Below are 13,476 nucleotides of genomic sequence, written 5' to 3' on the forward strand. Positions count from 1 at the left end.
CTTCTTAAAAGCCAAGAAGACTCCGCAGGACTCAGATCTGTGTGCGTATGTGCACTCACTTCTCCACGATCAAGTCCTACAAGTGGATGTGTGGGACGGAAGCGTCCACACGTGTCTTCAAGCAGTCGCTACGGCCGAAGTGCCCCAAACCGCATCGGTCCACGCTCCCCCCCGGCACTGTACGCAACCACCTGTTTCTCTACATTCATCAGCGCTGGGCAGTAGCCTCCCTGCTTTTTGCAAATCTAAAATTCAAAAAATTCCAAAGAAATCAATAACGTTTTAAAAAGTCTTATTGTTATCTGAATTTACATTTCTTCTGAAATAAAAGCTTCACTACTTACTCGGGCAGTTTCTTTAAAAGTTAAACATTAATTTACCATACGAACCGGGAATTTCAGCCCCGGGCATCCCCCCGTAAGAAAGGAAGATGTAGGTCTTACACAGAGACTTACACACAAATGTTCACAGCAGCATTATCCACGATAGCCTAGAAGTACAATCAATCCAGATGTCCATCAACTGACATATGGATCAACGAGATCCACCAGTCTATACCGTGGGCGTAATTCAGCCATAAAAAAGAACGAAGTACCCCCACGTGCTACAACACGGTTGATCCTTAGAAAATAGCACACGAACTGAAAGAAGGTGGACCGAGAGGGCACGGGGTCTCTCTTTGGGGCAGGAAGGAGATTCTACAATGGACTGCGGCGATGAGCACTCAACTCTGTGCACAGATCTAGAAACCACTGAATCTTCCATAAGTGGGTGAATCGCTGGGTACCTGGGGGAAGTAGAGTCACAGGGCATGGTATTGTTCGCCAGAGAAAAAAGGAGTCTGTGACCCCTTGGCTTCTGGGCTTTCTTCTACTCGAGGTTGGTAGTATCTGAATTTCTCACAGGGCACAGATATTAACTGGTTTAATCTATGCATTTTATAACACCTTCAGAATTACTAAGTCAGCCTTACTGAGTCATGATATAAATCACTAATCTGATAAGCTAAGTCATTCCTTCATGCAGTCTGGCCCTTTAAAAAAAAATTAGGTAGTGGGGCGCCCGGGTGGCGCAGTCGGTGGAGCGTCCGACTTCAGCCAGGTCACGATCTCGAGGTCCGTGAGTTCGAGCCCCGCGTCGGGCTCTGGGCTGACGGCTCGGAGCCTGGAGCCTGTTTCCGATTCTGCGTCTCCCTCTCTCTCTGCCCCTCCCCCGTTCATGCTCTGTCTCTCTCTGTCCCAAAAATAAAAAATAAAAAATAAACCGTTGAAAAAAAATAAAAAAAATTTGGTAGTAATGATTATTCCAGTCTAGTCACTAAAAACCCCGAATGAATCTCTGAGGGGACAATGGAGCACCAGAGAGAATACGTGGGTTTAAGCAAGAAGTTCCCAGGACAGGACCTGTGCCTGTTTAAGGAGCCCAGCGGAACTCCAAATCCTGGAGGCCTTCCCCTCTTCTGGTCAAAGGTGGAGGCGAGGCTGACTCGCTCCGGGCGGCGGCACCCGCCGGTGAGACACAGGGAAAGGCACTGAACGGCAAAGCCCGGAGAGCCGCTGTGTGTGCGCTACAGCCACCAGGATCAGGCCCCAAACCTGGAGGGAAACGCGGCCTAGAAACTCGGAGACGGGAGGGAAATACTCTCTCCAAACCTCCTGCAGGATGCCCCTCCGGAAAACATTACTTTCCAAGTTCGAGGATTTTCTTTCCGCACGAGTGAAGCACGTGAACTGCATGCACAGTCTGTCCTCCAACAATACGGCTCTGAACCGGGCCCACTTATATGCAGATTTTCTTCAATGAACACGTGCAATGCTGTAAATGTATTTTCCCTTATTTTCTTAACCACACTTTCTCTAGCTCGCTTTATTGTGAGAATACACAACACACACAACACAAAGAGCGGGGGTTAACCGACTGTCTGATCGGTTAGGCTTCCGGTCTGCAGGAGACCACACTAGTTAGCTTTCGGGGAGCCCGGAGTTACACGCAGATTTTCAACCACGCAAGGGGTCAGTGCCCCTAACCCCTGTGCGGTTCAAGGTTCGAGCATCAACTGCATACTGCTAACTGGTAACAAGCCTGTTCTTTGCCTATTATTAAAGTAATCATATGCAACGCAAAAAACGCAAACAGTACACAAAACTGTAAGGAGTAGAAGTAAAGCAGTAATGACATTCTGGTTCTAAATTCGTGAAGCAACGGAGAGGTCAAAATTTTCACATTTAGCCCCATCCTCTGCTCCAGTGACACCACCCCTGCTCCACCAGGCGACGCTCCCCAGCCGGCAGGGACTCTGAGGGCAGTTTGTTTGACTCTTTCCAGACAATACAATTATATCTAAAATGCATGCAATTGTGCAGTTTTTATGTAAAACTATCTACATTTACTGAAAAGAACACCGACTATAGGCTAGTCACACCTAGTAAAACTGAGTACTTGATACATGGAAATGAAGGAATTAACTTTGCTCTAGATCTAACCTGCCCTAGGCAGAGGTGTTTTAACCTCTCTGGACTACATACGGATAAAATATATTTTTATACACACGCACAGCATACATTCAGGAACGGTACAGACCAAACCTTAAGACCGGCTGTGATTCAGGTCCCGGGAGTACGGGGCCAGCGTGCTGGGACAACGGCCGAGCGTGTGACACACAGCACACTTCTGGGGGGGGGGGGGGGGGGGGGAAGCATTCGAAGACGCGCTCCTGCCCGTGCAGGGCCCTGACATTTTCGCCGGAGGACAGACGCGACGTCAGCTCTGCTTACGGAATCTTCTCTTGCTGCTTTTTGACCTGGTGGTTGTTACACCAAGTAGTCCTCCTATCCTGACTGAACCCCAGAACTAGAGGGGCCGGGTAAGAGTGTGGCATCTGCTGAGCCCTACGGATACTAAGACCAGCTCCTTCTCAGTAGTCAGCGGAGGCGTGAGAACACACAGGAAGGTCTGAGTCAGAAAGAAAGGAGCGCTTTGCTCCTCATCTCGTGACCTTGAGATTCTCAGAGGTTAGCTGGCCTAAAACATACAACCATTTTAAACAGTGAAAGTCTAAGATAAGTTGGTTGGAGAATATTAGAATACGGTTCTGTTCAGCTTGTATATAAAGACGTACTCGGCACTCAGCGCATCTTAACTGATACCGTGTGTGTAGAGGGCACTAAAAACCGAGTTCTCCATCTGCTTACTCACTTTTCCTGGCCCATCTCAGACCCCTCATTGTAGAACGCCTACCAGATGCTGTCTGTCCAGCTACAATGCACTATCCAAATTCCTAACACAGAGGGGAAATGGCAGGAAACTTCCCAGATCAGATTTTAGGAAGCCCAGAGCTTTGAACTCTGTTAAGAAAGATGACAGGGGCTGGGGCGCCTGGGTGGCTCAGTCGGTTAAGCGTCCGACTTTGGCTAAGGTCATGATCTCGCAGTTTGTGAGTTCAAGCTCTACATCAGGCTTTGTGCTGACACTTCACAGCCTGGAGCCTGCTTCCGATTCTGTGTCTCCCTCTCTCTCTGCCCCTCCCCCTCTCTCTCTGAAATAAAGATTAAAAAAAAAATTTTTTTTAAAGACAAAGAAAATGACAGGGGTGCCTGGGTGGTTCAGTCGGGTTAAGCGTGACTCTTGACTTTGGCTCAGGTCATGATCTCACGTTTGTGAGTTCAAGTCCTGAACTGGGCTCTGTGCTGGCAGCGTGAAGCCTGCTGGGGATTCTTTTTCCCTCTCTCCTCTCTCTCTGCCCCTCCCCTGCGTGCTCTCTCAAAAAAAAAAAAAAAAGATGACAGATGATACTAACTTAATGGATGTTCCCCTTGTAATTTATAATCTTGTTATCCTTTAGAAATTAAAAACATTTCTCTGGCTAAAGTATTACTGAACTCTGTCACATTCAAATTAACTCAAAGATAAATTTAAAGCCCTTTTCCTCATTTCAATTCAGGAAATGACCGTTGTTTAATATTACTTATATCATAATCATCCATAATGGACACAGGTAAGTCCACCGCCTACATGACAATCTGGTTGGTGGTTAAGAACACGGGTCAGGACCACCCAGGTCCAACCCCACTGTGCCTGCTCCCAGCTGTGAAACCCCGGGCCGCCTGAGATGTCTCCTGCCTTGGTTTTCCCATCTGCAAAATGACGGTAACGACCGTACTTCTCCCTCAGGCTGCTTTGAGGATTAAGCGACATGACAAACATACGAGGCTTTGAACACACGTGACATGTGATTAGCGCAGTGTGAGTGTCAGGGGCTGGTCATATCACCTTGTTAAAAACTCCCAACGATGACAAACACAGACTACCTCACGCTCCAAAAAGAACATTCTTTCATTAGGGAAATTCCTTATGTTTGAAGAACTTCCACTTCCACAAATAGGAGAACTGCATTAAAGTACACGAGGCAACTGCATTAAAATGTAAAATACGGCTCACGTACCTGTTTGGAACACAAGCTCTTTCCCTCCCACGCCCGCTGCCTCCAGGTTAATAAATGCACGAATCAGGCTGGCCCAAGGGTGCTGAGTTATGAAACCATGACTGGCCTGAATAAGAAGGAAATAAAACAGATGTAGGTGAAACAATCTTAAATTATCAAAGTCTTTCTTTGGTTTATTTTAAAGACAGAAGGTCTACGTTGATAAGGGGAAGAAGAGGAAAATAATCGTTTTTTTCAAAGGCAGGACCTGAAGACACCGATCTGTGTCTCTACACACACTGGCTGCGTGCAGCTTGCTGAGTGGAAAGTCGCCATCGCCGAAGGCAGCCTGACTTCCGTGAGCGGTGCCAAACAACACCCGCAGTAAGTGTGAGGCCGGGCAAACCAACAGAAGAGAAAGGACAATCCGCATGCTGTGTGCCTGCCTCGAAACCTCTCTGACGCCCCGGGGTCACAGAAAACCTGACATGTTTAATTACGCCATCACAAAGCCCTTGCAGGACTCAAACGCTGACAAGATGACGTGAGTGTGCGAGTACTGAACCCGTGTACACGGCGGCTGCGGGGTTTTTACAGCACCGCCACGGACGGTATTTCTTTTGCACATCGTTTTACGATGCTACTCAAAAGCATGAGCAAAATGCCTAAGTGCGAGCTACTGTCGTCATCGTTGCTCAGGTCTAGTATTGAAGAGAGTAAACTCTCACTTGCAAGACGTTTTCCTCGGCACCATTAAAGAGAAATATGACAGCGTGACGCAGGGCTTCTGAAGACGTCGACAAGACACGGAGCACTTCCAGCATCACTGAGCAGCTCACTGCATCATCGCTGGCACCTTCAAATCAGAAAGAAAGATTTGATTCTCAGACTGAAGGTTGGTTGTTTTACATTTATTTTTTATTTGAGAGAGAGCGTGCCAAGAGCAAGGGGGAGGGACAGAAGGTGAGGGAGAGACAGAATCTTAAGCAGGCTCCATGATCAGCGAGGAGCCCAATGCGGGGCTCAATCCCACGACCCTGGTGTCATGACCTGAGCCGAAATCAAGAGTCGGACCCTCAACCCACTGAGCCACCCGGGAGCCCCACTTCTCAGATTGTAAAACTTTTATGGTGTGAACCGTCATGGCTAGGAACGGTTTTCTCGTCAAGAAAGCACCACGAGGCGCCTGGCTGGCTCAGTTGGTTGAGTGTCAGACTCCAGCTCCAGTCATGACCTCACGGCTGGTGAGCCCAAGCTCCTTATCGGGCTCGTTGCCGTCAGCACAAAGCCTGCTGCAGACCCTCTGTCCCTTTCTCTCCCTTCCCCACTTGCACTCTCTCTCTCTTTCTCAAAAATAAACAAGACGCTTAAAAAAAAAAAAAGAAAGAAAGAAAGAAAGCACAACACTGGCTGCAAGACCACAAGCACATCTGTCACTGCCAGCTGACAAGGGCACTGGCCCGCACCGCCTCACTCCATGACGACGGGGATCCTCATCCGGTCGGCCTGCTGACTGGTCTAGAACCGTCCCCAGCCGAGAGCAGTCACTTGACTCCTATCTGTTGAACCATCAACCAGGCAGGATCTCAGTTAACTGAAAACCCGCATTCCCTCAAGCCCGGGCAATCTGGTCCACCCTTCGTCCTCACTCCACACCCCCTGGGATATTCTCACTTCTGGGGTTCTGGCTTCCTCCATCATCTCCCGCACCACCACGACCTTCCTGCTTCTTTTCCTGCCAGGATCACAAAGCTGCACGTCACTCCACTTTCACAGAGCGGGTGGTCTGGGTGACAGAGCATTTTGTGAAGATTATGTGATGAAGGGGATCATGTGATGAAAAAGTACAGACACGACATCAAATCTAGTAAGACACAGGAGAGGAGACCAATGACCTGAAGAGTCTCCCTGGTCCCCGTGCTGAGAAATCTGCAGAGGACCTCATCAAAGCACTTCACTTCTTCTTGACTCAGACACTTCGTATGTTAATTAAACATGATTATAAAGATGACTTTAATACCCTGATTTTTTAAAAGCACTGTAAGAGGTAGTTAGACTAGACATTTGAGGATATTGGGGAATTCTCGGTAAGTTTTTACTTTTTAGGTGAGATAATTCATGGTGTTACGAGCATGCCCAAAACGAATCCTATCTTTGGGTGGGAGCAGACTGAAATACAGAGGACTGAGTACAGCTGAGATCTGCTTCAAAATTCTCAAGGGTTGCAGAGGGGAAAGAAACCAGACCGGACCTTTGAAGTGGGCTGACAGGTATGCTCAGGTTAAACAATTCTGGTTTTGCACATGTTTGAAACTGTCCATAATAAAAAGTTTAAAGAGTAAGCCAAGTAAATAGACATAGTAATAACCCAGGCAGAAGCATTTCTGGGTGTGCCTATTGGGAGGCAGGGTGCTACAGAATTTAGTGTGGGTTTCCGAGCAAGAAAGACTTGGGCGGTGAGTACTAGCTGTTATTTACTCTACAGTTTCCTCCTGGTCGGTCTGGAGGGCAGGGCCAATGACGTTTATCTGAGGTGTGTCGGGAGGATTACAAGAAAATGTGGTCCAATCCAGTGTTAATCGTTCCTTCTTCTCTTTACAAATTTAAGAAAGGCTCTGCAGCCGGCTAAAATGCTCATTTTGGGGCTGTTCAATTCCAGACCCATTCCTACTCAAGGAGAAACCACTTATCAGCTGTCCTTGTCCTGGTGGTGATCACCAGGTTGCATTTGAATCAAAGTGAACCAAAGTAATAATTATCTAATTACCATCAAGCAGAAAGCATAGGTAGCTCTCAGTAAGAAGTAACACATTCCTACAACCAAGTGAAATTCATGGTTTTTCACTTTGACACTCTGAGTTACTTTAACGTAAACAGCAAACAATAAATTTTTTTTTTTTAACATTTATTTATTTTTGAGACAGAGAGAGAGCATGAACAGGGGAGGGTCAGAGAAAGAGGGAGACACAGAATCCGAAACAGGCTCCAGACTCTGAACCGTCAGCACAGAGCCCGACGCAGGGCACGAACCCATGGACCGCAAGATCATGACCTGAGCCGAAGTCAGATGTTTAACCAACTGAGCCACCCAGGCGCCCCTAAATTCTTTATTCAAAGTGAGAAAGAAATTGAAAGAAATATATATAGGGCTGATTAAAAAGTTAAACTGTCCACTTATCTTCCTTTATTTTAATGGTTCTGGCACCTGAGAACAGGACTAAAGAAGGGTTAAATGCCTTTAAGAAAGCAAAGACAAGTTAGAGGACAGTATCTATAAAGGCTGGGTGGTTTGTCAATATCCCTTTCCACTTAGAATTAACCCTGAAACTGAAACCACCACTAAAATAACTCCACATCTCTTCTACCAACAACCTGGAACCGTGCAGCAAAACCAAGAAGAAACTTAAGGCTTTTCTGTGGGTAACATTACTCCGAATTGGTATCAGTTCCTAAGTTCCAGATACGCTGGTGAGAAGAAAGGGTGTAAAAAAAAAAAAAAAAGTTGAAAAGCACAGTCACAAAATAGACTATCACCTACATCCTTTCAATGGATGAACTAAGTGAAACATGGGGATTCTTTAACAATTTGCAATGAACAGAAATTTCCTTGAGATTGTCGGCTAGGTATTTGTAGACAATTTTAATTAAAAATGGGTTCCAATGACCCACAAAATTGCCATTCTTTCATTCCTGGACTCCATGTATGTGATTTATAACACCTGGCACCATGTTTCTGATACTCGTATACACATCTTTCTTTTATAATGCTCTTAAATAACCCTGGTGTTAATCTGTCCCACCCAAGAATTTAAGCGTTGTAATAGTGGGCGTAGGGGGACACTGATTTTACAGCTTCTCTGAAACAGGCATGAAGGACTACTGGTTTCCCTAGCACACACAAAGGTATTTGTGACTTTATAAAGCAGGTGTCTATACACGGACACTCGAAAAAGCACGTTACCTTCTAAATGCAGTTGGCAAGCTTTCTGATTAAAGAAACCCTGGTGTGAGTCATTTCATCAAGCAAATAAATTCTACCTTCTGTATAACTTTTGTATCTTGTGTTTTATCTTTTATATCTGGATATTCCTTTGAGCCTGCTATGTGTTCGAGCAATCCAGAAATATTACAGTCAAGTAACATTAGGAATTAATCTCCATTTTGCAGATCAGAAATGGAGCAGAGAAGAGGTTAGGTATTTTGCCAAAAGGAACTTAACTATACTCTCCTTCCTTTCAAATGTAGCTCAAATAATTGGATGGCCAGAACCGCAGCCTCTGGTGCCACCTCTGTCTCTGATCAGTGGTGACCAGCTAAGTTTATTCCTGTGACAAAAGACAGGGTTGAACCGGACAGCACCAGACACTATCTCATTTCCTCCATCTCTAAAGTGCCAGGATTCCACTGCAAAATGCTACTATTTTCCATCTGTCCCTACTTCAAATCTAGCTACTGCACACATTTCTCTTGTGAATCTTATTTTAAAAAATGGAACTTCAATTTAGGGAATTCTCCTTCATTCTACGAATGTTTTATCGTGTCAGGCACCGTCCTGAACATCAAGTATTCCATTGTGCCAAAGTATTTTCAGAGCAAGATTTGTGGATCGATGAGCTCTTCTAAGAGTATGGCATCCCCAGTGGGCCCAAATCCTCACTTTCCAGGGCGACAGACTCTGCTAGGGGAGCTGTCCCCGGAAGCCCTCCCTCCCTTGAAGGCGAAACCTATTCCTTCATCCCAAATGCCCACAGCCTCCTACACCATGGAGCTGAGTAAACACTGGATGCGGCAGAACCTAACCCCAGCACTCGGGGACACACTCCTGCACCCTGGCAAGGCAGCTGTGATCTGCTCCCTGTACAGTCACTGGGCTGCTGGCCCTAATGTCCCAAGAAAGAAAGAAAGAGAAAGAAAGAAAGAAAGAGAAAGAAAGAAAGAAAGAAAGAAAGAAAGAAAGAAAGAAAGAAAGAAAGAAAAGGAAAGGAAAGGAAAGGAAAGGAAAGGAAAGGAAAGGAAAGGAAAGGAAAGGAAAGGAAAGGAAAGGAAGGAAAGAAAGAAAGAAAGAAAGAAAGAAAGAAAGAAAGAAAGAAAGAAAGAAAGAAAGAAAGAAAGAAAGAACGGACGCACGCACTTGAGAGAACAGTGAAGGTTTGGATCTTAAACTAAATGATACTATTCTAATTATCTTCAATTCCATCACGATGAAAAACAGGTTTGTCAAAAAAATAATACAACCCCCCCAAAATGGTGCCCTACAACTGCCCAAGCAGCTTGGGGGTTGGTAAGCTCTCTGGGTGTACTCAAGTCCAACTCCAAAATGACTGAAAGTCAGGTACGTACCTGGGGAGTTGGCCACGGAGTCAAAATGACAGTTAGCCAGGACAGCATGCTGGGCCCCATCCCTGGGCTCCAGCTTTACCACGACATTGGTGATGTTGTCATAGTAGCTTGTAAAACCTCCCAAGAAGTCAATGCTAAAGGAGCCGGTGGGCCGTTGGACATCTACTGAAATCCTGTGAAGGCTGCTGCTTTGAACTTCAATCAGTTTAATCTGTTCCAAGAGGTAATGGACGGTCAGAATCTCATTTTCTGGACTTCCTGTAGTCCTGGGGCCAATGGATGTGATGTGTTCAAGATAATCCCTGGAAGGAACCAAAAGAACGATGATGACAAGGCGTGCCAGGCTTGAAATGGATGCTTAACACGAGGCAACTTTTCCTGACCTCCCCTCCATCCCCCCCTCACCCCCGGCAAAAGCCAGTTCTGTGACCTCTCACATACAAAAAAGCTTTTATTATTTCAGGTACTCTGTGAAAAATCCCTTGTAAAGTTCCATCTGTTTATTATGCCTTCTGTGAGTTCCTCCCTTCAGTTTTCCCGATCCGCCCCGCTCCCAAATTCTTCCTATCCCCATATCATCCAATACAAAGACTAGGGACTCGACTCAAAACGTGTGGCTGCTGCAGGCTGGACAGACAGAATCCGGCCTCACTGAGCTTCGCCCTGGAGAGTTACTGATTCTAAGTAGCAGAAGCCAATGAGCAAAGACAAATAAGTCAAGAGGTTAAATAAGCAAAAACAAAAACAAAAACTTCCGATCGATGAGAATGGACTCAGCCCTCTCCACGGTGTGCACACTGAGCCTAATAACAATTCAGGCCCAAGCCAACCCTACCCCTAAAACAAACAAAACAAAACAAAACGTGTTATCTTTTCACTACATTCCAAGTGGGCAAAAAGGGAGTGGGGGAGGTGTGCGCCAGAACGTCTTTAAGAAAATAAGCTTCCAGCACTTTGTATTCCAAAGTTTTTAAAACACCGAGGCTGCTGAAAACTATGCTAGCTTGTGATTTTAGGAGCTTTGACCTTAGGGTTACAATACCTTTAAAGGTCTCTTCTTGAATTTAAAACAAAAGCAAAGAAAACCACCAAATCTTACACACCAGGGGCCCAAGGACACGCTCCAGGAATCTGAGAACCCCCGAAACGGTAGAATTTTGAAGGTGCAGTCCTCCGGAAGCCCCCACGGCTTACAGGGGAGGACCGTGACCCTCCGGAAGTTAAGAGCACCGCGTTATCCCCATTATCACCTCCCCACCCAAACCGAATTTATCAAACGGTCTAGACACACAAATTTCACTCCCCATTTCATACGGAATGCAGGAAGGCGACTAAAAAGTGGAAGTTGCTCCAGAAGACGGGGGACGACTGCCAACCCTCCACGCGCCCGGCAGAACCGAGGCGAACAGGCCGGTGCAATCCGCCCCCCGGGCCACCCCGGACCGCACCGCCGGATCCACAGAGGGCCACGCCAGCTCCGCGACCCGCACGCGGGGACTCCGGCAGAGGGGCGCGCGGGGCCCGCCCCGCCGCACGTGCGGCCGCGCGGCGCCGGCGAGCCCGGGCGGTCCCGCGGGGCGGGCGCACGCAGGTGCGGAGCCCGGGACCCAACCGCCGCCGCGGCGGAGGAGACGCGCGGGCCGGGCGGGAGCGGCGGGTACCTGGCTTGGCGTGCGTCGAAATCCCCGGGGCGCCCGGCGGCCCCGCGCAGCACGAGCTGCTGCAGCGAGAGCTGCACGAGCGCCCGCAGCGCGAGCAGGTAGAGCGCCAGCCCCAGCGCGGCGCGCGCCTCGGACAGTCCGGTCCCCGCGCCCCGGCTCGCGTCGCCCCCCGCGCTCCGCTTCCGCGTCCTCGCGCCGCCGCCGCCGCCCGCGTCCGCCGGCGGCTCCGGCGCCAGGGCCTCCCTCCCGGGCTGGGGCGCGGCCGCCGGGCCGTCCCGGCGCTCCCCGCCGACGCGGTGCCGCCTCACGGCCGCCGACCCCGAAGCCCACTCCATGGCCACGAGCCTTCACCCCCAGCCCCACCGCTCCGGCCCGCGACGGCCCCGGGAGCAGCCGCGGCCGCCGCAGCGCCTCCTAGTGAGCGGACGGAAACTGTAGAGGGCCAAACTTATTCTGATTGGCCCGGCCCGCCGCGACCCAGCCTCTGAGGGCCGAGCGCCGGCGGGCACCGCGGCGGGGCGGCCCCGGGTGGGCGTGCCGGGTGCGCCCGCTCCCGCAGGGCGGCTCTGCCCGGTGGGGGACGGAGGTTCCCAAACGGAAAGCTACCCAGGAACCTGGAAACGTGAAAAAAGCGAGAGGTCGCTTTTCAGAGAATGCACACGGTGGACCGGGCAGGTTCTGAGGACGGGCGCTGGGAAAAGTCAGCTCCTGGCTCTTAAAATCAGAAGTAGGACTGCGCCCCGGAGGCCCAGCCTAACATTTCCACATACGCAATCCAAACACGCATCTTCCTGACCAAGCCGGGCAACCAGCACTGTCACGGTCTCCGTTTAACAGATGAAGAAAAATGACAGCCCTTATTTGCTGAGTATCTGCCCTGAGCCAAGCACTGTGCTTGGCGCTTTCGTACTTGACCTCGTTGGATCCTCCTAAGCATCCTGCTTTATTCCTACTGAATAGCTGAGAAACTTACCGGTAACCAATGAAGAATTTACATCCAGTTCAGTGGGACCCCAAAACAGCATTCTGCTCCGCTGCTGAATATGGGTGGCACTCTGGAAAGGAAGGTTGGGGGAAAGCTCTTCCTCCCTCCATGTCACCAAGAGGCGGAGCCCTGGTTTTCCTGCAGATGCTCCCGACCATCTAGGTTTCTCTCTGCCTGCTGATGCATGGAGCCCCGCCGCCTCAAAGCTGTGTCTCCAGCAGGGAGGTGCCGCAGTTGCAAGACTGTGAGCCTAGAGGCCGCCCGGGAAGGTACATCACCCGGGGTCTGCTCCCGGCCAGGACTCAGGCCCACCAGGAACCCGGTGCTCCTTACTCCCAGCTCTCCAGCCACACAGCCCTCTTTCACTGTCTTTCCGGCTCACCATCTTTCCTTGTACAACAGGATCCTCTCAGGAGTCATTTAAGTTGCCTGGAGCATTCTTCCCTCCCCTCCTTGCCTAGTTACCTTTTATTTGTCCTCCACATCTCAGCTCAAGGGGTACTTCTTCAAGCAGAAATCTAATCTCATGAAGCCAGTTTCCCCTATTTGTAGGATCTCCTGATACCAAATGTGCATGTAAATTATTAAAGATCTTCCTCATGAGACTGTGAGCTCCATGAAGGCAGGAATCAGGTCTGGTTTTGCTCACCGTTTGAATTCCCTCCTCTTAACACAAAGCAGGACGTAAAGTAGTCAATAAATATTTCTCGATTGAGTCATAAAGTGAAATTTCACGACAGCAGCATAATTTTCACTAAGCTCCTTTTTAGCCTATGAGGTCCGTGAGACCAAAGACAATGTCTATATCTTATTCATCACTATGTTCCCAGGGGCTTATCTCTGTACCTAGCCCATGGTTGTCACTCCGCACGTATTTATTCGTTGGGCAAATGAATATGTATTATCTTTTATAAGAACCAGCTTTCTTGCTACTCTCTTTCCAAAAACTTTGGAAGGTAAGACTTCAGGAACAACTCCGTCCACTGTAGCATAATCAAGATGTGGAGCTCACTGGTTCTTAGGGGAAGGGCACATATGTTCCACGGTCTTTTAAGCTTCACTTATTTTAT

The 13,476-nt window shown here is 48.7% G+C and overlaps 1 protein-coding gene across 3 annotated transcripts in view; it reads right to left on the bottom strand.

Annotated features, from left to right (window-relative positions):
• The window catches only part of ERMP1 (endoplasmic reticulum metallopeptidase 1), a 46,566-nt gene extending 33,506 nt beyond the window's left edge, over positions 1 to 13,060 (bottom strand). Inside the window, exons 1-4 of one of the 3 annotated variants that reach the window (XM_058695859.1) lie at positions 12,872 to 13,060; positions 9,761 to 10,062; positions 5,149 to 5,276; positions 4,442 to 4,547 (exon numbers count right to left, since the gene is read on the bottom strand). In XM_058695859.1, coding sequence (XP_058551842.1) covers positions 4,442 to 4,547; positions 5,149 to 5,276; positions 9,761 to 10,062; positions 12,872 to 12,891 — 556 coding nt within the window. In that variant the 5' untranslated portion in view covers positions 12,892 to 13,060. Of the gene's footprint in view, positions 1 to 4,441; positions 4,548 to 5,148; positions 5,277 to 9,760; positions 10,063 to 11,421; positions 11,836 to 12,871 lie in introns of those variants that run through there. The other 2 variants (XM_058695857.1, XM_058695858.1) reach the window with 2 other exon arrangements.
• Positions 13,061 to 13,476: the final 416 nt, after the last annotated feature.

Source organism: Neofelis nebulosa, chromosome 12, assembly GCF_028018385.1.
Source record: "Neofelis nebulosa isolate mNeoNeb1 chromosome 12, mNeoNeb1.pri, whole genome shotgun sequence".
NCBI classification, from domain to species: Eukaryota; Metazoa; Chordata; class Mammalia; order Carnivora; family Felidae; genus Neofelis; species Neofelis nebulosa.